This window comes from Parus major, chromosome 4A, assembly GCF_001522545.3.
Source record: "Parus major isolate Abel chromosome 4A, Parus_major1.1, whole genome shotgun sequence".
Taxonomy (NCBI): Eukaryota; Metazoa; Chordata; class Aves; order Passeriformes; family Paridae; genus Parus; species Parus major.
Window position 1 is genome coordinate 5,381,976 of NC_031772.1, and position 23,231 is coordinate 5,405,206.

The 23,231-nt window shown below is 50.5% G+C and overlaps 2 protein-coding genes across 3 annotated transcripts; one reads left to right on the plus strand and one right to left on the minus strand.

Annotated features, from left to right (window-relative positions):
* Positions 1-1,278: 1,278 nt before the first annotated feature.
* On the minus strand, positions 1,279-18,781 carry KIF4A (kinesin family member 4A). The gene is made up of 31 exons (XM_015626873.3): positions 18,724-18,781; positions 18,325-18,454; positions 18,133-18,247; positions 17,236-17,426; positions 16,913-17,002; positions 16,152-16,318; positions 15,880-15,974; positions 15,579-15,698; positions 14,367-14,542; positions 13,853-13,914; positions 13,042-13,177; positions 12,531-12,589; positions 12,263-12,368; positions 11,562-11,627; positions 11,092-11,277; positions 10,612-10,715; positions 10,235-10,379; positions 9,680-9,790; positions 9,148-9,231; positions 8,325-8,438; positions 7,981-8,136; positions 7,329-7,423; positions 6,779-6,908; positions 5,871-6,041; positions 5,422-5,529; positions 5,172-5,249; positions 4,987-5,088; positions 4,165-4,314; positions 3,299-3,415; positions 2,502-2,624; positions 1,279-1,987 (listed from the first exon to the last, which is right to left on the minus strand). Exons 2-31 carry the CDS (start codon positions 18,445-18,447, stop codon positions 1,802-1,804), a joined length of 3,666 nt encoding a protein of 1,221 aa, XP_015482359.1. The 5' UTR covers positions 18,448-18,454; positions 18,724-18,781; the 3' UTR covers positions 1,279-1,801.
* Positions 18,782-19,017: 236 nt separating this feature from the next.
* Positions 19,018-21,723, plus strand: PDZD11 (PDZ domain containing 11). 2 transcript variants are annotated; one of them, XM_033514079.1, is made up of 6 exons: positions 19,018-19,157; positions 19,271-19,354; positions 19,785-19,841; positions 20,081-20,179; positions 20,265-20,325; positions 21,082-21,723. In XM_033514079.1, exons 1-6 carry the CDS (start codon positions 19,071-19,073, stop codon positions 21,171-21,173), a joined length of 480 nt encoding a protein of 159 aa, XP_033369970.1. In that variant the 5' UTR covers positions 19,018-19,070; the 3' UTR covers positions 21,174-21,723. The 2 variants fall into 2 exon arrangements, with proteins under 2 accessions (XP_033369970.1, XP_015481430.1); XM_015625944.2 differs by having other exon boundaries at positions 19,021-19,157; positions 20,975-21,723.
* The last annotated feature ends 1,508 nt before the right edge of the window (positions 21,724-23,231 follow it).

Here is a 23,231-nt window from a genome sequence, read left to right on the forward strand (position 1 = left end):
TGGAAGTGTCCCAGTGCCAGCAGCCCCTGGGGCAGAGCTGGGGCTGGGGCAGCCCCTGCTGTCCCTTTTGTCCTGTCCCTCCTGTCACCTCTGTCCTGTCCCTGCTGTGTCCTCTGTCCTGTCCCCAGTGTCCCCTCTGTCCTGTCCCTCCTGCCACCTCTGTCCTGCCCCTTGTGCCACCTCTGTCCTGTCCCTGCTGTGTCCTCTGTCCTGTCCCTTGTGCCACCTCTGTCCTGTCCCTGCTGTCTCCTCTGTCCTGTCCCTGCTGTGTCCTCTGTCCTGTCCCTGCTGTCTCCTCTGTCCTGTCCCTGCTGTGTCCTCTGTCCTGTCCCTGCTGTCCCCTCTGTCCCTGTCCCAATCCCAGGGGATGCTCCCTCATCCTGCAGGACAATCTCCCCTCAGCTCCTGGCATTGTCCCCAAGCACAGATTTGGTGCCTTTGTGCTGTGTCTGTTCTTCAGCACCAAACTCCTGACTCAGGGTTGAGCCTGAAGGATGGGCTGTGGGATGGGATGGGATAGGATGGGATTTGGGGTGGGATGGGATGGGATTTGGGGTGGGATGGGATGGAATAGGATGGGTTTTGGGATGGGATTTGGGGTGGGATGGCATTTGGGGTGGGACAATCTTCTATTAGGGCACAAATCCTCAGAATTTCCAGGCTTGTTTGAATCACTTGGAAATATTTTACAGCTCTCAGCGCCTTTATAGACTTGGAAAGCAGGGAGAGGACTGAAGTCCAGGGTGAGGGGGGATTTTGGGAAGGAATTCTTCCCTGTGAGGATGGCAAGGCCCTGGCACAGAGGAGCTGTGTCTGCCCCATTCCTGGAACGGGACTGCTTAGATGGGGCTTGGAGCAACCTGGGACAGTGGAAGTGGATGATCCTTAAGGCCCCTTCCAACACAAAAACTCCTGGGATTCTCTAAGTTGGCAAAGCCCTCAGGCAACACGTAAATAAAGAGGATTCTCAGGTCAGGGAAATCTGCCCCAATCCCACATCCCTGTGCAAATCCCAGGGAAGAGCTGGGTCAACACCATTGGCAGTAGAGGAAAAATAAATTTAACAAAAATTCCATTTATCACCTTTCCTTCCTGCTGAGACTCATAACTTAGGGCTGAGGGCAAGGAAAAGCAGCAGGAGCTTGTTTGGGGTGCCTGGACAGAAAGACCTGAGCAGGTCCCAGTAGCAGCAACTCCTGGACTGGTTTTAAGACCAAGTTTAAGCCCAGGGGAGGCTGGGGGGGGTGTTGTGCACAATAATTCCAGCTCCAAGCCAGGTTTCTTTAGTAATTCCTTTATTAAAACTACAAACCAGAGTTAAAATTCCTACATTATTCACATAGGTCAAGGTTCTAGTTCATTGACTAAGGACAGTCCAGCGGCCAAAGGGGCCAGGAAGCCTGACCACTTCAGAGCTGCTGATTTAAGACTTCAGCCAGGCCCTTTTCACTCCATGGATCTCCCAGGGCAGCTGGAAAAGTTCCTTCAGGCTCCGTGGGAAGAAGCAGGAGCAGATCTCCCGTGCAAAGGCGAAGTTCTTTCAAGATTACAGGTGAAATTGTACCCAGCGTTCACAGCTCAGCAGGAGGGAGGGAGCTGGGAACACCCACCTGGAAAATCACCTCCATTCACACCAGGAATTCCAGAGGAAAGATTCTTACCCTCCCCCTAGCCCAACACACAAATATTTACAGACACAACCAGCAAGAAGCAGAGTTTGACTCCCTTGCTGAGGGCAGGAGAATCCAACTCCCTCTAACATCACCAGGAATGTGGCCTAAAGGGATGGGAAAGCTCCAGGTCAGTTAAACTCCTCCTTGATGGGGGTGCAGCCTGAGAAGAAGCTGATGTTGCTGCTCAACATCCTTTTCTTCTTCTTCCCAAAGGGGTTCTGGTTCTCCCGGGACTCCTCATCCCTCCCGAGCAGGGAGGTGGCAGTGCTGGGAATCTTCAGGAGCACCTCCTGCTCCGTGAGGTCCTGCAGGACCTGTGGGAAAGCAAGGGACAATCTTTGGGTTAGTCACTGCTGGAGTGACCCACCAGAGGCAGCAGGACACTGAGAGCCAGCCCAGCATCAAGAGTTGCTTTTTCTACTCAAGTTTGGAAAAAGACAATTTTTTTGACAAAATACCAAGAGGCAGCAGGAAGAGCCAGCAGTTGGAATAGTGGGTTGCCATGGGATAAGGGAATTTGTTTAGCTGAGGTGAAGTGAGATGTGCCAGGTCAGAGAGCACAACAGCTCTCCCAGTTTGAACATGGACAGATGTGATTTCACCCTGCAAGCTCCTCACTTCCCCCCTCTCCTTGTTGAAGGTGCTGCAGGAAAACATGGCAAGCCTGTGGCATCATTCCAGTGTGTGGAAACTTAGGAATTCAGCACACTGTGAACTTCCACACGAGCTGCCTGGAGCTCTGCAGTGATTTCCAGCAGCAGCTTCTCCTCTGGGGTGATTTCCCTCCAAGATTCCTCATGCAGCAGCTCTGCTGTCCCCTGGGAATACCTTAGTGGTTGGAGTGACACACACAGGCTGGAAGAAGCTCTCTGCTGCTTTCACCTCCGTGGGATCTTCCAGCTTCAAGGACCCTTCCAAGTCCCTTTTGTGCTCCTCACATGTTGTGGTTTCCTGAGGGGCAGCAGAGGGTGAAGCTCTTGCAGAACATCCATCCCTTCCCTTCCCTTCCCTTCCCTTCCCACCACAACCCAGCTCTCCAGCTGGGAAGCTTTCCACAGCACAGGATGCTGCAGCTCAGGCTAAGCCTCCATAAAATAGGTAATAATTAGAGTACCATGGGATGTCCCTGCTCCACATCTCTGAGAGCCAAGAGCAAAATTCCCCCTAGGAACATCTTCCTCAATGAACATCAATTTCTCAGGGATCTTCCTGCTGCTACAACCCCCTCCCCAAACCGTCCCTTCCATTCTTAAAAAGAAATCCGGGAATGAGTCGAGGTTTTTGTGATGTCTGAAGCCAAAGATACAACTTTAATTTACTGAGTCCAAAAGGCAAATTGAAATTATTTGTCCTCAGATTTGTGGATGAGAAGTGGGAACATGAAAATCTCTGCTGTGAATCTCCAAATGTCTGTGCCGAAAGGCAGAGCCTGGTCCTGCAGTGGAAAATTGTCCTCAGTTACCAGAGAGGCACTAATTAGTGACATTCCCAGAGTTTCAGCAAAATGCACGTGCTGTGCCTGGACAAACTATGCTTGTGGGGGAATTATCCCTTCATCCAGCTTTGCTCCTGCCCAAATCCAGGCCCTGCAGCCCCTGTGGCCCCCCAGAGCCAGCAGCACTCACCAGGCCCCGGTCCCTGTTCCTGCAGGTGGCCGGGGAGCAGCTGCAGCCGTCGGTGCATCCCAACTTCTGCTTCCTGCAGCCACACTGCCTGTTCCCACAGCGGCCCTTGCACGAGCACTGAGGAGGGAAGGGGGATCCAATGGCCAGGATGATCCTGGAATGCTCCAGGTCCTGCCAAGCTGTGCCATCTTCTCAAGGACAGGGACATCCCCAAGCTGCCCCTTGTCACATTTTGCTGCCAGTCCTACATCCCAGAATCTTCCTAATATCCAGAATAAAATCCTTCCACCTACAGATCATCTACAGGATAAGTGCCTTCAGTTATTCAGTGCCTGAACTGAGGTTATGCCAAAGGATCCCCATTTCTGTGCCCACTTCCACAGAGTCCCCACCCCAAAAACCTCAGAATTTTCTGAGCCAGAGGCTGAAGCTCCAGGCTGACACAGCTGGAAGCTGAGGCTCTGTCAGGACTGGAAGCTGCAGATTCCCAAAACAGGGATTCACAACAGGCCATCCCTTTTTTTGGTTTTGATGGGTTTTTTTTTCCCTAAAATTGACTCCCTGGATGGATCTGGCTGCTGTTGGGGCTGTTCCTGAAGCAGATGCCAGCTCAGGCACGGGCAGGAGGACAGAACATGGGAGAAGGTGACTGGGACAGGGAAAACCTGTCCAGGAAGGTGTTGCTGACTGCAGACAACCTTTGCTGTGTCTGTGGGAAGGTCCCAAATATCCCCAGGCACCCAAAGAACCCATTGCTGCCCCTTTGAGAAGAGTGGAGACACCACACCTCACAGCTGCACACCCAATCCCAGGACACAGCAAGTGATTCCCTAACAGACCCTGCATCAAAGGCAGCTGGATCTTACCCCTGTGAGGGTTTTCTTTGTTCCTCTGCCTGCTTTCCCAGGAAGCCAGTCAGAATCCTCCCCTTCCCCAGAGTCAGAGAGCAGCTCCTCCACATCCACCTCGGGGCTGCGTGCTCGGGGCTTGGCCGTGGTCTGCCGGCGGTTCTTGGGCTGCAACACAGGAGCACGGGGGGTTAGGCCACAAAAAAATCACACAGATTGTATTTTATTAATGGTTATTATATTTTAATGAGGTTTTATTATGTTTTATTAAGGTTTTCAGGGTACTTCACAGCCAACAAGGTTGTGGGGTGAGGGAGGGGAAAGAAAAAACCAATTGGCAGGATTAAAAATTCAATCAACTTCAGCAATTACTGACAAATCCTCAGAAGTCTGAGTTGTTGTCAAATCACATGACCAAAAACAAGCATCACACTCCTGTCCAAAGAGTTTTAAATAATCTCCTCCTCCCAGCACTAAGATTTGGCTCTTTGCAAAGCAGCAAAGTTTGCTGTGACACATGTGTCTTGCTCCATAATTTTACAGGCTGGGAACGCTCCAGAAAAACAATCTGGATTGTGAAGGAGGATACAGAGTCAGAACTACAATGAGGAAAGAGGTTTGGGGATTTGTTTGCCAATTTTTTTTAATCAAAAAACTAATGGAAGGTATTTTATTCTTCTAGAAAGGACTGAAGGGGTCACTTCAATGAGCAGAATTTCAATGAGTAGAACAAGTGCCCGGTAAAAGCAGCTCAGGAGAAAGGAAAAATTCACATTATCAATAGTCAAGGTTAACTTTGGCAAAGAATTCAGGTGCAATACAAAGTGTGCAGCCTCTTACTTTGGGTGGAACATAATCAAAAGAAGAGTCTGGAGACTCAGGTGGCCTTTGCTGGATGTGCCGGAGCTTCTGGCCACTGGCAATTTGGAGGAGCAGCAGTTTCTGTCAAAAGGGACAAGAATTAGAGCTGCAAAATCCCTTAAACCCAACTGCCACGAGGCTCTGGTGTCTGCACAAGGCTCTACCTGTTTCAGAGTGTCATTTTCCCGGAGGAGCTCCTGGTTCTTCTCACAGATCTCCCTCATTTTTTCCAGCTCTTCCTCCTGTTTGCAGAACAAGAGGAAATTTGTTTTGTTGGAGATAAATAAGAGAAAATCCCTCAGGGTTATTGCAGCCTGCACAGCCACCACTCTGTGCAGGTTTCTGCAAAGGGAACACAATCCTTCTCTTGATTCCAGGTATCCCAAAGGATCCCACCCTCCCCAGCCCCTGCACCTGGAACCGGAGTCGCTCCTGCAGTTGTTTCTCCTGCTCGTTCAGGGAATCTTCCAATCTCTTCTCTGCTGCTTCCTTCTGCTGGAATTGGCTGAGCAGGTACAGAACCTAAAAGCAAGTTGTAATAAATAAGGGTGAATTCCTGAAAAGAGCATTTGACATCAAAGTTCAGGCTCAGGGAAATTTCCTGCCACTTCCAGCACAATTCCACCCTGACCTACTTGAAAAGTGATCTTGTGCTCAGGTGTAACCTCCTCATTTAGAGCAGGAGGAAATTTACTGAATAAATCAATTTGCTTAGAATAAATACAGAGATCTCTTTGGCTTTTAATGAACTGTCTGCAAAAATCCAACAAGATTTGAGTTGATATTCAGCACCAGCTTCATTTCGGCACATCCCCTTTTGCCTTTCTGACCAGACTCCAGGATTTCCATGAGCTGTCATTCACCTTTTCCTGGTGTTGCTGTTCCTGCACCAAAATCTGATTTTGGAACTCTGCCTCCAGCTCTGCTGTGTGGTTTCTCTCTTCCATCAGCATCTTCTGCACGTCAGAGCAGCTGGCCTGGCTCTGCTCCAGGTTGCTCTGCAGTTTGCTCTCCTGCACTTTGGAGGAGACCAGCTGGAAAACAAGAGCAAGGGATGGCTTGGGACAGGGATTCCCTGCTGGGACAGGGATTCCCTGCTGGGACAGGGACTCCCTGCTGGGACAGGGACTGCAGTGTGGAGGGGAAGCATCCCTGTAACTTCCAACCACCCCAGGAATTGAACCAGCCCACAAGCACCAAGGAAACCAGGAGAGATTCAGAGCCAGACACTTTGGAGGTGCAAACCAGGGAGCTGAGGGTCTTGTTCACAGTTCTGAGTTCACCTCCCTTCAGGCAACACTGAGAGGATTTTCCTTTTCACCCTTTTCCTTTGATTTCCAAGCACCAGGGAGCAACAGGTAATTGTGTCCTTCAGTTGCTCTTTCCCTGATCCCACAATATCCCAATTTCTCTTTTTCCTATCTCAACACCAACTCCACGGCTTCCCCTGACCTCAGCCAGCACTGTCCTTGTTTCCCTGCTTGTTCAGGAAGTATTTTAGATACTTTTCCTTCTCTTCCACTTTTGAAATTTGTCTTTTCCCTTTCCCATACAAGCATTTAGCTGGTCTCATCTATTCCACTTCCCTGTTTTTCAGATTTCACTCCCCAGTACAGATTACTTTAACCCAAACTTGAGAAGGGAATAAATAAACCTCATCCATTACAGGAGGGCTCCACTCAAAATTCCTTTGGTCACTTCCTTTTATTTGTGGCTAAGCAGATTTAGAGCCTTTATTTTCAGGGATAAAAGAGGAAAATCCAGGCTTTACCTCTCCCAGGAGATACTTCAGAGCACATTTGGCCTCCAGGATGGTGGCAATGCTGTCCCAGCGCTGCTTGGCCCGATCTCCATTGTCTGCATCCAGGAGTTTCTGCTGCAGATCTGCTATCTGGGCACTCCTGGGGAAGAATCCACAGATTTGGGGTTAAAACACAGGAGAAAACCAAGGCTGGCTTCTGGGCTAATGTTACTGTTCCCAGAATATTAAGTAAAATAGTATAAATTGAGATTTTTGCTGCCCAGTAGAGCACCTGGAGCCTGCACTGCTCCCCTGGGGAGTTTTGCCTCCACTCCACATTCCCAAATAGAAATGGAGGTTTTCACCCCCAGAGGTGCTCACTAACAGCTCAAAAAACCCACTCTGAGTATTTTCTCCACATTTCAGAAAAATTCCAGCCAGGAAAACCCAGACCTTTCCCTCAGCATTGCCAGTGTCATTCTGTGTGTTTCACATCCTCTTCCACCTCCCAGAGAGCTGGGATGGAAATGAGGGAAAAGGCAGAGGTGAGGCTGTGTGGAGCTCTGTGGCAGTGCCTTACCTGAGCTCCATCTCTGTCTGCAGGCTCTCAATCTGCTTGGAGACCGAGAGATCCGTGTAGGGAGCCTGCAGGTCAGCCAGGCAGTACGTGCGCCTCTGCAGCCACAGCACACGGATCCAGGGCAGGAACAGGGCAGAAAATCACACATTTAGAGATATTCCAGCTAGAAAAGCCTCCAGGCATCTCCCCACAGCTTCAGTTCCATTGTTCCTTCCCCAAAGCCTTTGCTAAGGGGAGTGAGCCACTCGCATCCCTCAGAATCCCTGAGGGTGGAAAAGCTCTCCCAGAGCATCGAGTCCAACCATTCCCCCAACACTGATGGGCCACCCATGACCCCTGGTGTCACACCCACACGTTTTTTGGACACTTCCAGGGATAGTTGATTCCACCACTTCCCTGAGCAGCCCCTTCCAAAGCCTCATTTGCCCTTTCAGGGAAAAAACTTTCCCAAATTCCATTAAGAAACGAGTTCCTTCAGCACTTCTTGTCCCTGATGTGTCAGAGGATAAAAATACTAATCCTTTCTCCCAGAGAGGATGGGATCCATCCCCAGCCTCTGAGGGAACAGCTCAAGCAGGAATGAGAATAATGAAATCCAGTATTGCTGAACAGACAGAGGAGTGGGGTGGGAAAAGGGGAATTTCCCTCTTACCCGGAGCTTTGGAGGGGGATTTTCCCCAGCATCTTTCTTCTCTTTCAGCTGAAGGAGCTCCTTTGCCAGGATTTTCCTGTCCTCCAGCAGGTCTGCCAGGTGTCTTCGAGCTTCCTCAGTGCTGACAAGAACCTCGACTTCATTTGCAAGCCAGCTCTGGGAAAACAACCCCCAAAACCCAGTGGTTGAGCTCAACTCCAGGACTGAACCCTCTGTGAAGGCATTTCAGAGAAACTGAATAATCCCACTACAATTCCCTGCCCCTCCTGATGTGCTCCAGACAGCAGCACCCACCCCAAATCCCAGTTTGCCCAGTGCTGGGATGCAGAAATGCTGTTACCCACTTTGACTCGTGCAGCAATTCCTTCCATGCCCCGATTTTGGGTCTCCTTCCGTTTATCCGCCACCTCCTTCTGCTTCTGCAGGGCATCCTTGAGGCGTTTGTTGGCAGCTGCTGCCTGGAAAAGATTCCACAAGGAGCTGAACAGGGACTGGAAATCACAACAGGGACTGGAAATCACCTGCTACAGCTGGAAACACCAGGGATTCCCAGCCCAGGGCAAACACTGGGACAGTGACAGCACAAGGTTAATAAATCTCGAGTTATTCTGGTTTAACTCAAAAAAAACCCTGCCCTTGATTTATTTCTTTTGCTGCCATTCCTCCTTTAAAGAGAAGCTCCTTTTAGGCCTGAAGGTAAAAGAAAACACCCAAAATGAGGTGTTGAAGATGCATTTCTTCTACAAAGCTGTCCTGAAAGGATTTTGAACTGCAACCTTGTAGATCTACCACCCAAACTCACTTCCCACTTCCTGCCTTGGGCATCTGCATGGATTTGCCACAGGAACCTGGAACTCAGAGTCATTTGGCCTTTAAGGAGCAAATTTAACTGGAATTCCTCAAAGGCTACAAGGCAAAACTAGCAATTTCTCTGCAGAGAGAAAAGCTTTTCTTTCCAGCCTCTAAATTTCCTTTAAGGAGCAAATTTAACTAGGATCCCTCAAGGGCCCCAAGGCAGAAACAGGGATTTCTCTGCAGAGAAAACAGCTTTTCTTTCCAGCCTCTAAACTTCCTTTCAGTTTATCTGTGTATCCTGTTCCTTCCTCCAGCCCACTTGGCAGACTTTAGGGATTGGTTGGCAATTTCCAGGGGATGTTGGCTCCTCACCTCCTCTGTTTTGCGCCGGAGGACATTGGCCTGCTTCTGGAAATCCCTCTCCAGCTTGAGGAGCTCGTACTGTCTCTTACGGTCCTGCGAGGAAAAACAGCTGGAAAAGTCACATTTTCCATGACAAAGCAAAGGCTGCAGCCCCAAAATTCCAGCCTGAGCATCCCAAGGCAGGAATTGCTGTGAGACCAAACTCCAGGTGTTTGCTGGCCATTGCACAAGCAGCTGGATTTTATTGATCTGCAGATCCAACGTTCCTTTGGAAGTTTAAAAACCTCCCATGCTGAGGCCAAACCCTAAAATCCTTCAAATATTGACAATTCTTGCTTTCTGCTTTAGAGCAGAGTCACAGCTGTGACAAGAGCTTGAAGATCCCCAGCCACAAACAAGTCCAAGTGGTGAAAAGTGGCAGCCACGTGAGCCAAGCTTCTCTTCAAAGCATTTCCAGACTCTTCTCAGATGTTTCCCAGTTAAAGAAACCTTGCAGCAGCCCTTTGGAGGGAGGAACAGTGTGAGGGGCTTGTTTGCTCACCTTTTCCTTCAGCTGGATCACTTCCTTGTCCTTCTGCTGCTTCCACTGCCTGAATTTCTCGGTGTCTTCCTTCATCTGACGCATCAGCTGCACCCTTTGCTGCTTCATTTCCTGAAAAACACCAGTGGCTGGAAGAATTATCCAGGATTTACATCCCAGTGAGCTTCAACCTCCATTCCCCCCGTGCCTGCCAGGTGTGGGGAGTGGCAGGTGGGAAATCTTAATGTGCTCCCACTCAGGACTCTCTCAAAGTGCTAAAAAAACAGGGACTTTTTTTTTTTTTTTTAGGCACAAAGGGAAGACCAGCCCAGGTACAATTTAGGGAAATCAAAGAGGAATCAAATTATTTGACTGAGGCAATAAATCAGAAGTACCAGAAGATACTTTGGACTTATTTTCCTCCCAAACCTCAGTAGTCATCTGCCTGTTGTGGTCATGTAGCCAAAGGAATCTTGCCTAAATCTGCTATTTTTAACAGAAACAGATTCCTGTTTGGGATTTCTGGGATTCCTGCTTTGCCCACCCTGGTTCAGGTCAGAGGTGCCTGTTGGTTACCCTGATCTCCTGGTTCAGTTTGGACACCGTGCGCTCCGTGGATTCCTTCAGCTTCAAGAGCTTGGATTGCTCATTCAGCTTCTTCTTCAGCTCAGACATTTGTGCTTCCAGCTCCTGGAGCCTCTTCCTGCGCCGCTCACTCAGCCTGGAGAGAAACAACAACAAATCCTCTCCAGCTTCAGAGACACCTCATGAGAAAAATGTCACCTCTGTCACCTTTGCTGCTGCTGCAAGCCCACAGGAGGCTTCTCTGCAGCTCCTGGCACATTAAAGTGATATTTTTGCATCAAAAAAGAGCTTTTACAGATCATGGAAGTGCAAGACATTGGATTTTGAGACACATTAACCACCCCCAGAGCTGCAGGCAGAGCTCTTACTTGGCCTGGTTGATGTCCTTCTTTGCCATGTGCAGAGCAAGGACCAATTCCTCCTTCTCCTTTTGCAAATTGCTGACCTCCAATTCCAGATCCTTGATGTTGGTCTAGAAAGGACAAGAAGAATAAATCTCCAAATAAAAACCTTGGGATGACACCCTGAGGCAAAGCTTTAAGAGAGAGAAGCCTTGACAAACCCCATTCCTTCGCAGCAGGCTGCTCAACCACCTCACCTAAGAGCAGTGTGGGGTCACAGGGCTGGCCCAGCACACTCTGGAGCTTTGGTGGGCACAGAGTCACTGGGGCCACGTCCTGACTGGATCATCTCAGAGATGGGAGATCCCAGCACAAGAGGGAGAACTGCCCAAGGGAGCAGGGACCCAGCTTAAGGAACAGACCCACAACAGGATCCTGAGAACAGAATCTTCCTTCCCCAGCAGGAACTGGGGAAAACAAACTGACCAAGGAGGATTTCAGCTTTACCTGGTACTGGGACTGGATGGGCCCCAGCTGGGTATCATTTTCAGACATTTTTTTGGCCAGGGCCTCTTTCAGAGTCAGGGCTTTGTTGAGCTCCAGCAGCTCCCTGGAGAGCTGTGCCTGGCGCAGGGCGTGCTGGGTGCTGAAGTCGTTGGAGGCTCTCTTGGATTCCTGGCCCACTTCTGCTTCCTGCAGGAGACACAGCCATGAGGAGAGGCCATTCCAGAGCTCCTGAATTACATGATCTCTGTTTCCACAGAGCACTTCAAATTAATTTTTACTTAAAAAAAACAGATATGCAGAAATGAGAACAGGTTCTTGACTTTGAGCACATTGAGTTTAAATCAGCACAGACAAAAGTGATGATTTATCAAGCATTTGGGTTAGAAAATTAGCAGGAGGGAGCAGTCAAAGGTGATGAGGAGATAGAATCATGCTCCAGTGAGGTGTGCACTGCTGAGCCCCTCACTTACACCTGGGGAATCCTGTTCAGAGTTTGACAGCTCTGCAGAAGCTTCTGAGGTGGCAGCATTTTCACTCTGGTGGACAGAGAGAAGAAAATGTGGATGAAAAGGGAAATAGGAAATAAAATTAAGGAAGTAACAGTCTGTTGGCACATTATGGCAAAGCACAACGTGATTCTCCTCTGGAACCTCTCTGGAAAGAGGAGACCATCATCCTCCTCCTCAAGGAATGTGAGGAAACTCCTCCTTGTCTAGTTGGAAAAGCCATTCCTTGAAATCTTCCCTGAACTCCAGCACTGGAGAGAAGAGGGAAGAAGAGAACAGAGGAATGTCCAGTGAGGGAGAACTGAAATTCCTCCATTAGATAAAAGCCTGGAAGCTTCTATTTAACTATTTGAGGTCCCTGCAATTTACATTGTCCATAAAAATCATCAAGTTTAGAACACTCCATCCAATTTAGGGACTGTAAATCCATGCTAAGCTCCAGTATCAGGTTTTTTCATGTAGATTCCTCCTTTGCCCCCCACCCCCAGGAGCAGCACAAGTGGCCTTTCTGCAGCATTAAAGCACAACAGGACAGTTTTGAAGTGGATCTCAAGAGTCATTCCACACTTTTAATTCCTGGGCTCCTTGAGGGAAGTTGTTGGAGTGGAATCCCAGATTTCCTCAATAAGTTGACACAACCCACCCCTCCCTGGGTTCAGCCTTACCTGCAGCTCAGCCAGCACCTGCTGCAGGTTCCGGATCACCTCCACATTTTCCTTTAATTCCTCATCTTCCACAGTCTCCACCAGCTTCTGCAGATCCAACTTGCACCTGGAAGCACGGGAACAAGTCCATGGCAAGGGAAGAACAACTTTCCCCACTCAGCCTTTGAATTAATTCTGGGGGAACAAACCCCAGCTGATGGGATCCAGTTTATCCCACTGAAAACATTGAATTCCCAAGGACATTATCCCAGGGTGTGGGGACACTTACACAGCATGGTGCTGGAGCTGCTCTAGTTTTGCATTCATCTTCTCATTTTCTTGCTCTGTCTAAAAGAAATTAGAATTATATTCAATTGTAGAGGAATCCAGGAATCAGCTGATTAATTTGCAGCAAAAAATTGGCAGTGTGAAAATCAAAGATTTCACTAAAAGATCCTTCATGGTCAGGGGCACCAGTCTGGATTTCACAGCATTTTTTCAGGGATGGACACTGCAAGCAACAGGAAAAAAGCAGGGTGGGGAAGGCAACACAAGTGTGCAAGTTCTATTTAAAATATTAAAATAAAATATTTGAAGTATGAAAAAGCTGAAAGATTCAAGTCTCCTGTTTCCAAAAAGAAACTAAAGGCCGACAGATTCTGGCAGGTTTTTGGTTCTGACTGATTTGGAATCGATGTGAAAGGAACATTTAAGAGAGATTTTAAGTATGTCATAAATAAAGGAGCTGCTGTTGAGTCATTCCCAGCAATTTAGAGCTCTCCTGGGATAACTGAACATACCAGGATGATCCTCTCCAGCATCTGTGCTGTTTGCCCAGCAGCCTCACTCAGCCCCTGGCTCAGCTTCTGGTTCTCCTCCTGCAGGGATTGGTTCTTCTCCATCAGGGATTGGAGGCTCTCTGAGGGGGCCAAGCCACTGCAACAGCAAGGAGCAGTTGGGTGTGAGTTTGGACTTTGGGACAGCACTGAAGTCACCTCCAAAATTATTATTATTTCCTAAATAATTTACAATAAATAGCCCAGAATGGTTTGGGAGGGAAGGATCTTAAAGCTCATCCAACCCCTCCCCTCCCACGGGCAGGGACACCTTCCACAGACCAGGCTGCTCCAGGTTTTCTTCAAGCCTTGGACAATTCCAGAATGCAGAGAAAACCTCCAAACAGAGGTTGTGAACTCCATGTACTTGGTTTTGAAACATCCCCAGAGCACACCACCTGCACAACCCAGCTCTGTCCCAGCTTTTGTGCTTGTAAGGATAATGGAGGTGGAGCTGCCCCACATTCAGGGGTAGAGGAGAACAGGGATGGATGGGTCACAGTGACAGCAATTTATTCAGGAGGTGTTTCTTGGTTCCTCTTTTACTTGCAGATTTTTTTTACAAAAATCTGTTGATTTTTGCATTCATGAGGTGTTTGCTACAAAACTAAATATCCCAGGGAATTCCAGTAAGGATGACAAAAAAAGAGGGGGGGAAAAAGCAACCAATTTGTTCTCCCCTCACTCCACAGCACTGCCCAGAGCTAAGGAGATCAGACACTTCTCTGGAGTGTGATAAATACACATCCATAGGACATTAAATAACAAATCTTACTTGAGAGCCACTGGCAGGGTCCCTCCATGGGCCTGGAGCAGCAACACCTGGAGCTGCTGGACCTACAAAGACAAATAATTATTGCTTGTTGAGGTAGCAGCTCCATGGATCCTTGGTCTTCCTGCCTCCCCTGCTCCATAATTCCCCTTTTACCACTGCCTGTGGAAAGGAGTGGTGTTGTTACAGTATTTCAAGCTGTTTACTCCTCAAATAAAAGGTTCTTCATTTCCCTCTGGGATCACCCCAGGGAAAACTCTTCCCTTCCCATGAGCTGGGCACAGACTGATGTCAGGAAGGCACCAAACCATCTCTGCATTTCTAATTGTGCTTGTAGCTCTCCAGGCAATGATTTGTTGGGTGGAAGGGCAATTGAAACCACACCAAGAATTCCAAGAAATTCCCACATATCCCCTTCCCACCTCCAGAGGTGGAGCAACACACATTAAGGACGTTTTGCAATTTTTTGCCTTCCCTTGGGGTTTGCTGAGCTCAGAACCTGAGGATCCCCCAGTACCTGCTGCTTCAGCTGGTGCAGCTCAGCTGCCTGGGGGTCCACGTTGACAATGGGTTTGTTTTTGATCTTCCTGGCCCTGTCAGCGTAACGCAGAGTGTTCAGGGTCTCCTCCAGGTTGGAATCTGCTGGGCTCACACAGGCGATCATCAGCGTGTGGCTGTTCCCACCCAGGGAGTCTGGCAAGGAAAACAAACAATGTCAAAGCTGTCACAGCAAGGATGACAGTGAAATGTCGTCATTCAAGGGGTCTAACCCCATGAGCACATCCCCAAAATGCAGATTAAACAGCTGGATTTTGGTGCCACTCGTTACTTTCTCCTCTGCCCACTCAGTTTTGTATTAAAATGGATTTTTGAAAGCCAAAGTCAAGGTTTTAAACCAAAGATTTCAGCCCAGAAGCCTCAGTTGCCTTAATAAATAATTTCTTTATGCCATTTCTGGCTTGGTTCTTTCAGGTTTGCCCCTCCCTTCTCCCCCCCAGTAACAAGACCTCCATGAAAATCCACAATTTTCTCCAATTTAAGGAATTATTGGCTAAGAACAGATCACAAAGCTGCATGGAACTTCATCCTTTGATTTTATTCAAATTAGCTCCTTAAAGCTACTGAACAGAAAAAGGAAAGGGCCCCACATCCAGCCCAATCCAGGTTTTAATGAGGTACTTTCAGACATGGAAAATACTGAAGAGCTTTTGCACCAAATTATGTAATTACCATAAAAATGCCAGTAATTTCATTACTAAAGCTGTGCCCAAATTAAAGGGCAGCTTAAATAAAATGCATTAAAAGACAAATCCCAGCTATTGAAAAATAAAGACCAGATATTCAGACTAAGAAAACAAATCCCAGGGAAGGCACAGACAGCTGGAGCTTCATTCTGGCTGTGACATCACCCAGGGAGTTGCTATAATTAAGGTACAATAATAGATCTCTTCCCCCAGATTTCTCCTCTTCCTTCTCTCCACCAAAAATACACCCTGAATTTGTCTTGTTTCTTCCTGCCACACAAAATGCAGGAGAGCAGGACTCATTTTGAGTTCATCTCACTGCATTTACAACCCAAAATAAGAGTGCAGGAAAGGCCTGGCTTCAGTGAGGAATTAAACAAATGAATCCCTTTGCAGCAGCAGCAGCTCTGAGCTGTGGGGTTTTCTCCTGCTTTGTTATTTAAAAAGCACCTGTAAGTTTAGGCTTTGTCATCATCTTCTCTCACCTTGCAGCAGCCTGGTCAGCTTAGAGTCTCTGTAAGGGACAAATCCTCCCTTTTTATTGTCATCTCCCAGGGCACTGATGACATTCCCCAGGCACAGGAGGCCTCTGTTGATGCTGATTCCTGCAGACAAAGCTCAGTGAGCACAGCCACCTCAACAGCTCCAAACTCCTCATTTCCCGCCCTTAATATAACTTTAACATGGTTAAAAAAGCAGGTTAAAGGATTAAAGAAGTGCTTTGCTCTTTAATTAACTCCAAGTAAGAAGAAAAAACCCAAACTCCACCAGTCCCAGCCCACAGACCTTCTCTGAGTCTGTCTCCCTCAGCCTTGGTCTTCTTTTGTCTCTCAGAGCCAGCAAGATCCACCAGGTGTAGCTTGCAATGAAAACTGCAGTTCCTAGGGCAGAAAGAAACTGCTTTACTCTCCCAGGTAAACTTCCAGGTGGAAAAGGAGCAGCCAAGGAGCTGAAACTGCAGAGAGCCGAAACCTGAACTGCTTTGAGAAGCACAGCTCAGGACCAGGATGAGGAAATTTTGGGAAAGTAACTCTCATCAGCTGCACAACGACACTCACTTGTCATTTTTCTTCTTCTGTTCAATGCAGATGGTGAAGATGGCATGGGATCTGGAAGACTGGGAATTCATGGCCGTGGATCCCACAGTTCTGGAGTTGTTCCCCTGCTCCAGGCAGGACACGGTCTCTTGGGCACAGGTGACATTTCTTTCTGTCAACCCCACAATCTGCAGCCAGGAAGGAAACATTGTTTATCCTCTTGCTTCCTTAGTCCCACCTGGGATCAGGAAAATCCCCCTGCACCTCAGACTGTGCCAGCCCCATTCCCAAGAATCAGTGTCACCTCCAGCCAGGGGCCTGGAATGGAAACTCCCAGAAAAAACTGGTTCTGAATTTCACTTCGGGAACATGGAATCATATCACCTGCTCCTAAACACCCTCCAAGTTCCTCTGCCTGCTCCAGGGCCAGCTGGGCTCCAGGATGGAGATGGAGATGGAGCTCCTCAGGGCAACAGGGACAAACCCATGGATATCCCAGGCCAAGCTGGGAGCTGACAGTTGTGCCAGTCACAGGAAGGGGCTGATGAGGAGGGGATTTGTGTGAATAAAGTACTGGAGAGGCACAAACCAGAGAGGGGATGAGCAGGAAGGACTGGATGTGCTCCTTAGTAAGCTGTGCTTTCCCTGAGGATCCATCCACCTGGATCTCTCTGTGTTGCTCCCAACACATGGATCAGCCCCATCCCATGCTTTAGGGGTGACTGAAAATTCCACTTAAACCCCTTCAGTGCCCAGCCCTGCCCACACCCAGCAGGGCAGACCTTGATGCCTTCCTTGGGATCCTCCCGGATGCTGATCTGGGAACGTTCTCGGGAAGGACACAGCAGGTCCAGGATGTCCTCGTTGTAAACCTGGAAGCAGCAGAGGAGCAGCTCAGAGTTACCAGCCAAAGAAAGGAGCTGAAATTAGGGCTAATTTTACATCACATTTTACTCATTTCACCTGCAGAGAAAGACATCTTGGACCACAAAGGACTGACAAAACCTCCTGGAGTCTTAGGGGTTGATGTTAGCAATATCTATTACCTGAAGGAGGTGATCTCAAAGCTCCCTTTATAAACTTGATAAAAAACCCAAACTTTTACCTCCAGATAAGAAACTTTGAGGACGAAGTCCCAATCCTGCCTTTGCTGTTTCTCCTCAAAGAGCAGCTTGATGACCCTGGGGATGACCCCCACGCTGGGCTCATGCTCCTGGGTGGCAGTGTAGGTGCCTCCCATGGAATAGGTTTTCCCTGACCCCGTCTGTCCGTAGGCCAAGACGGTGGCATTGTATCCTGAGGGAACAAAGGGCACCCGGGTGAGTCACGTGGGGACAGAAAGCTGCATTTTTCAAAGCCACCCTCCCAGAAAATCATCGGTTTACACCAGCTTTAAGCATAGATCACAGTCAGGAACATTGCAGAAGAAAGAAAAAAAAAAAGAAGGAAAAAAAAAAAAAAGGGCAATGAAAACACCACAAAGCACAAAATAAAATTATTCTTTCTTTTTAAAGACTGGATTTTTTATTAGAGCTAAATAAAAGCACAGCAGAAATTCTCTGCCATCCCAGCTCCACTGCAGCATCCTGGAACAGGATGTTTATGAATTCATTGAGTTATTCTTAAAGAGGAAGAGGGACTTTTTATAAGGGCCTGGAGTGACAGGACAAGGGGAGATGGCTTCCCATTGCCAGAGGAATATTGGGAAGGAATTGTTCCCTGTGAGAGTGAAGAGGTCCTGGCACAGGTTGCCCAGAGAAGCTGTGGCTGCCCCTGGATCCCTGAAGTGCCCAAGGCCAGGTTGGATGGGACTTGGAGCAGCCTGGGACAGTGGAAGGTGTCCCTGCCCTCGGCAGGGGTGGCACTGGACGGGCTTTAATTTCCCTTTTAACCCAAACTCTTCTGGTGTTCCGTGAAAACTGCCTCACACAGCAGCCTCAGAGAACACACCCCCCTCGTTCTGTGGAGAGCAGGCTCCGAAGGGACAAGATCTGCGACAAACCTTTAAAGATGCCTCGGACCAGAGGCGACACCGCTGTGTTGAAAACCTCCTCCTGCTCCACGGACGGGTCGAACACGTAGTCGTAGGTGAAGGCCTTGTCATTGCCCACCACGACCTGCGGAGGAGAGGCACGGGGCAGCGCTGGTAACCGCGCCCGGGCCGCGGGACCCCCGGGAGCCCCCCGAGCCTCACCTGCGGTTCCCCGGGCACGAAGGACAGGCACATGCGGCAGCCCTCGCTGGTCTCCTTGGGCACCAGCGGCCGGCAGCGCAGCGCCACACGCACCGGGATGCCCTTCTCGTCCTCCCGCACCATCGCCGACCTGCGGACACGAGCGCCGTGAGGCGACGCGGGACACGGGAGCGGGGATGAGCGGGAGCCGCTGCGGCCCTGCCCGGGACGGGGGTGCAATGCGGGGAGGAGCGGGGGTGAAGCGGCCTTAGTGGGGCTCTGGGATGGAGCGGGGGTGAAGCGGCCCTGCCGGGGCTCTGGGATGGAGCGGAAGCCCCGGGCCGGGTGTGGGGTCGGAGTGGGGGCGGAGCGGGCCCGGCCTGGCCCTGCCCGGTGTCTCTGGGCGGCCGCGGGACTGACCTGGAACCGCCGCTGCTCGTTCCAATGGCGGCGCCGCAACGGTCGCGATTCAAACCGGGCCGCGCGCGGCCGCGACCAATCACCGAGCGAGACGTCAGGCGGGACAGGATCGAGACCAATCGCAGGGCCGGCCGTCACCGGGAGGCGGAGTTCCAGCCAATCGCAGAGCGGTGCGTCAGGTGGGGGCGGAGTCAACCGTGGGTGGGGGTGGGATAGCGCGAGGGGAGGGGAGGAACCAATCGCGTGCGGGTGCGTCAGGCGGGGAGCGGGGCGAGGGGCGGAGCGCGGCCAATCGCAGCGCGGTGCGTCGCGCGCGGGGCGCGTCCCGGTGGCGGCGGAGCGGCAGCATGGAGGGCCGGGTACCCTACGACGACTTCCCGGTGGTTTTCCTGCCACCCTACGAGAGCCCGCCCGCCTGGGTCCCGCCGCACGAGGTCAGCCCGGGACGGGGGGAGCGGGGGGACGGCCCGGGGGCGGCGGCCGCGGGGCCTCGCCGGGCGGGGGAGCCCGGCCCGGGCCCGGCTGAGCCGCCGCGCGTCCCCCGCAGCGCGTTTATCACCCCGACTACAACAACGAGCTCACGCAGTTCCTGCCCCGAACCATCGTCCTCAAGAAGCCGCCCGGGGCGCAGGTGAGGCGGGCGGCGCTGCCTGGGCGCGGTGTCGCGTTCCCAGAGCGTTTCCCGGCCAGAAAGGCGCTGGCATTGCGATATTCCCGACCGGCAGCGTCCTGGCACAGGGAACTGCAGTGACAGGCGTGGGGCGGGCAGGGTGGCAGATCCCGGGGCCGTGGGTAAGGGCAGGGGTTGTTCCCCATGTGGTATTTTGGGATGTGGAGCTGCTGGAGGATGGGAGCGGGGTATTCCCGGTGTCAGGAATTTGGAGAGAGGCCCTGGTGCTGCAGCACCCACGCCTTGGATTCTCCGGGAGACAGAGCAGGGAGGAGCGTCCTGGGGAAGTGGAAGGAACCTGGACAGGGCGAAGAGTCCTGGGGAATGGAAAGAGAACTGGGCCAAGGGAAGAGTCCTGGTGACTGCGTTTCCATCCTGGTTTTTCCAACAGCTGGGCTTCAACATCCGGGGAGGAAAAGCCTCGCAGTTGGGAATCTTCATCTCCAAGGTGTGTCCGTCCTTGTGCCGTTCCCTGTGCCGGTGGGAGCAGCTGAGCCGGCCGGGTGTGCGGGGAGGCTCTGGCTGCCTCACACCCCCTGAGCTCGGGGCTGGGATCTGACACAAAGTCCTCAGAACATGCTGCACCACTCCCTGATCTCTTCCCAGCCCCTGGAATTGCTCCCCGGGGCAGTGTGGGAGGGGAGCTGTGGGAGATCCGCTGCTGCCATCCCTGCTCTCCCTTCCCAGGTGATTCCCGACTCAGATGCTCACAGGGCCGGGCTGCAGGAGGGGGACCAGGTGCTCTCAGTGAACGATGTGGATTTCCAGGACATTGAGCACAGCAAGGTGAGCGCTGGGGTGGGGAATCCACCTCCTTCCAGCCTCCCAGCTCAGCACAGAACCCATGGAACGCTCCTCCCTTGTTTTCCAGGCAGTGGAGATCCTGAAGACAGCGCGGGAGATCACGATGCGTGTCCGGTACTTCCCCTACAGTAAGTGCCCAGTCCTGGAACGCTCCTTGGGAAGCAAAATTCCATAAATCCCTGCCTGTTCCACCCGAGTTTAGCAGCCCAAGGTCACTGACTGTTGATTTGGGATCAGGCACCACATCAGGATAATGAGGCCTGGCTTCATCTGCCCTTGTAGGAAAACTCGGAGAGCAGGAAGGTGGTGGGATAGTTGGGGAATGGAAAATTTAATTTAGAGCTCATAAATTTAAGCTAATTATCCTTGACTAACATAGGAACAAGCTCTGGCACAAGTAGATATCCTACCAGTGGTGGATATCCCTCCCTAAGGATGTTTGAATTGTGAGTGAAGGACTGGGTTAACTCCCAGTTTCTGCTTCTGCATCCATAAAGTTCCAAGATTTAAGGGGTAAAAAAAGGGGGAAGTCGAGCCAAACAAGGATTTTTCATAAAATAGAAATTGGCCATTAAGGAAGAAAAAAAAAAACAAGGAGTAGGGAAGGAGGGGATTTAAAACAAATAATTTTGGCCTAAAACCACTTGATGTAACTGGTGGGGGGTGCACTTGTAGAGCCAGAGGGTCTCAAACACTGCCTCCACTTGGAAATGTGTGTTTTCCTAAATATTTTGGGCAATTCCCCCTGGCCATCCTCTCTTTGTCCCTCCCTCCCAGATTACCAGCGGCAGAAGGAGCGGACAGTTCACTAACAGGGAGCTTCATCCTGCCAAAACCTCTCCACTCCTTTTTCCCAATGTCTGAGATGACTCCTCACGTTTCAGCTTTCACTGGAGGCACTGCTGTCCTGCACAGCTCTTTCCCACGTGGAGAGATGCCAAGGGGCTCATTTGGCTGGAAGATGGATGGGGATTGAGGCTGTGCTCCTGGGAATGGGTGTTGGGAAAAGCTGGTATGAAGTGGATTCTGGGGGGCAGCTGCTCCAGCAGGATCCAAATTTTAGCAAGACTTAAATTAGGTGAGTTCTGGGTTGGTTCTGGATCCGTTGATCCTGGATCCCTGGTTGTTGAGCATTCCTGAGGAAAGCATGGAGTTGTCCTCCAGGAAATCCACCTGTTCCACTCTCTTGTGCCATGGAGTTCTTTCCTTCTCCTCTGTCCCACCTCTGCTCTGCATTGCTGGGATTGCTGGGAACTCCAGGAGGAAAATCCAGCCCCAGTCTGTGCACAGATGTGGCTGCTTGTGGCTCTTTGCTGATAAAACCCCACATTATAGGGCTGGGATGTTTGGAAATGTTAATTACCAAGGAAACATGTTAATTATCAGCAAATCCAGGGGCAAATGCCTGGTGAGATCATGTTGTAATGGCTTCAGGACAGCCCTGGCTCTGGCCTTCTCTTCCTTGTGGTGTTTTCCACTTTTTCTGTAAAAACAATCAATAAATCAAGTACAGCAGCCTGAATTCAGCTTATTCCCACTCAGGCAGTCTGTGTGGAGGTTGGGATGTACCCACCATGAGCACCATTCCAACAAAATGCTGGGACAAGGCTCAGCTCCAGTCACCCTTGCAGCCTACATGAGAAAATTTGGGATCTGCAGCTGTTTCAGGGGCTTTTTCCACTGGCTCTCCTGGAAACCAGCTCCTGTTTAACCTGGAGTGTGTTCCAGCACTGCCAGGAAGGAGCAAGGCAGGATTTTGGCTGTGGTGGATCCAGCACAACCCCAGGAGCAGGGCAGGACACTGAGCCAGGCTGGGAGCCAGGAAAAGACACTGGAAAAGAGATTTTCATTCAGAATTTTAAATTAGCTTTTCCACCCGGGGAATGAACATTCTGGAAGCCCCTGCAACACCCTGGGAAGGGGAAGGAGACCTCTTTTATCACCTCTCTGGTCTCACACTGGTTCCCCAGTGTCTCTGTTCCACAGGGAAAGAGGAGCTCTCCCCACAGGGAGCTGCAGGTACAATTCCATTTGAATTTGTCCCTCCTGCTTCAGAGCATTCCCTGGCAGGAGCTCCAGGAAGGTCTCACCTGCCCTGGGCAGTTCCTCCCAGGGAATGACTCAGGTGTTTTCCTGCTGACCTGGCTGACAGGAAAGAGTACATTCTTTCCCAAGACACGTTCACATCTTGGGTATGTTAATTAGCAAAGAATTAAGGCCACCAGAGTCCATTTCATCCTCCAGAACTCGAGCAGTTACTGATTCCTGGTGGGAAAACAACAGCTCCAGGAACACTGGATTTTTTTCGTGACTGACAAAACTGAGCTGAAAGGCACAAATTTATAAAACCATGGAATGGTTTGGGTGGGAAGGACCTTAAGGATCATCCAAGGGCAGGGACACCTCTCACTATCCCAGGTTTCTCCAAGCCCTGTCCAAGCTGGCCTTGGGCACTTGCAGGGATGGAGGGAGCACTGCCAGGGGTTCAGGCTGCAGGGAAGCAGCACTGGCAGAGGTCCTGCAGGTCCTTCTGGAGCAGCAGGATCAGTCCCAGGTGTGTTGCTGGGAAGGGCTCACCTGAGGGCTCCTGGAGCTGTGTGCTCCTGGCTCCATTCAGACTCATGATTGGATCGACAGGGTCCTGTTGTTATCCCAAAATAGGGATCCTTCTTCCCAAGGTTTGGTAACATCCCCTGGGGCTGAAACCATTGAATCATGTCCAGCTCTAACACTCAGTGAGGCAATTCCACCCACAAATCACTTGGACATCACCTCCAGCTCATTGGCTGCTCAGTTTCCTGGATTAAATCTCATTTTTTACTGATTAGGCTTGAAAGTAACAAAGATCAAACATCAAAGACTTCCTGAGAAAATTGTTACATAGTCCACATATTGCAACAATGTCAGCAAAGTCCTTTTTCCTCCTCTGTCCTTCCCTCTCCTCCCTCTTTCTCCTCTGTCCCTCCTTCTGCTCCATTCTTCCTCCTTCCTCTGTCCTTCCCTTCTCTTCCTCCACCTCTGCCCTTCCTCATTC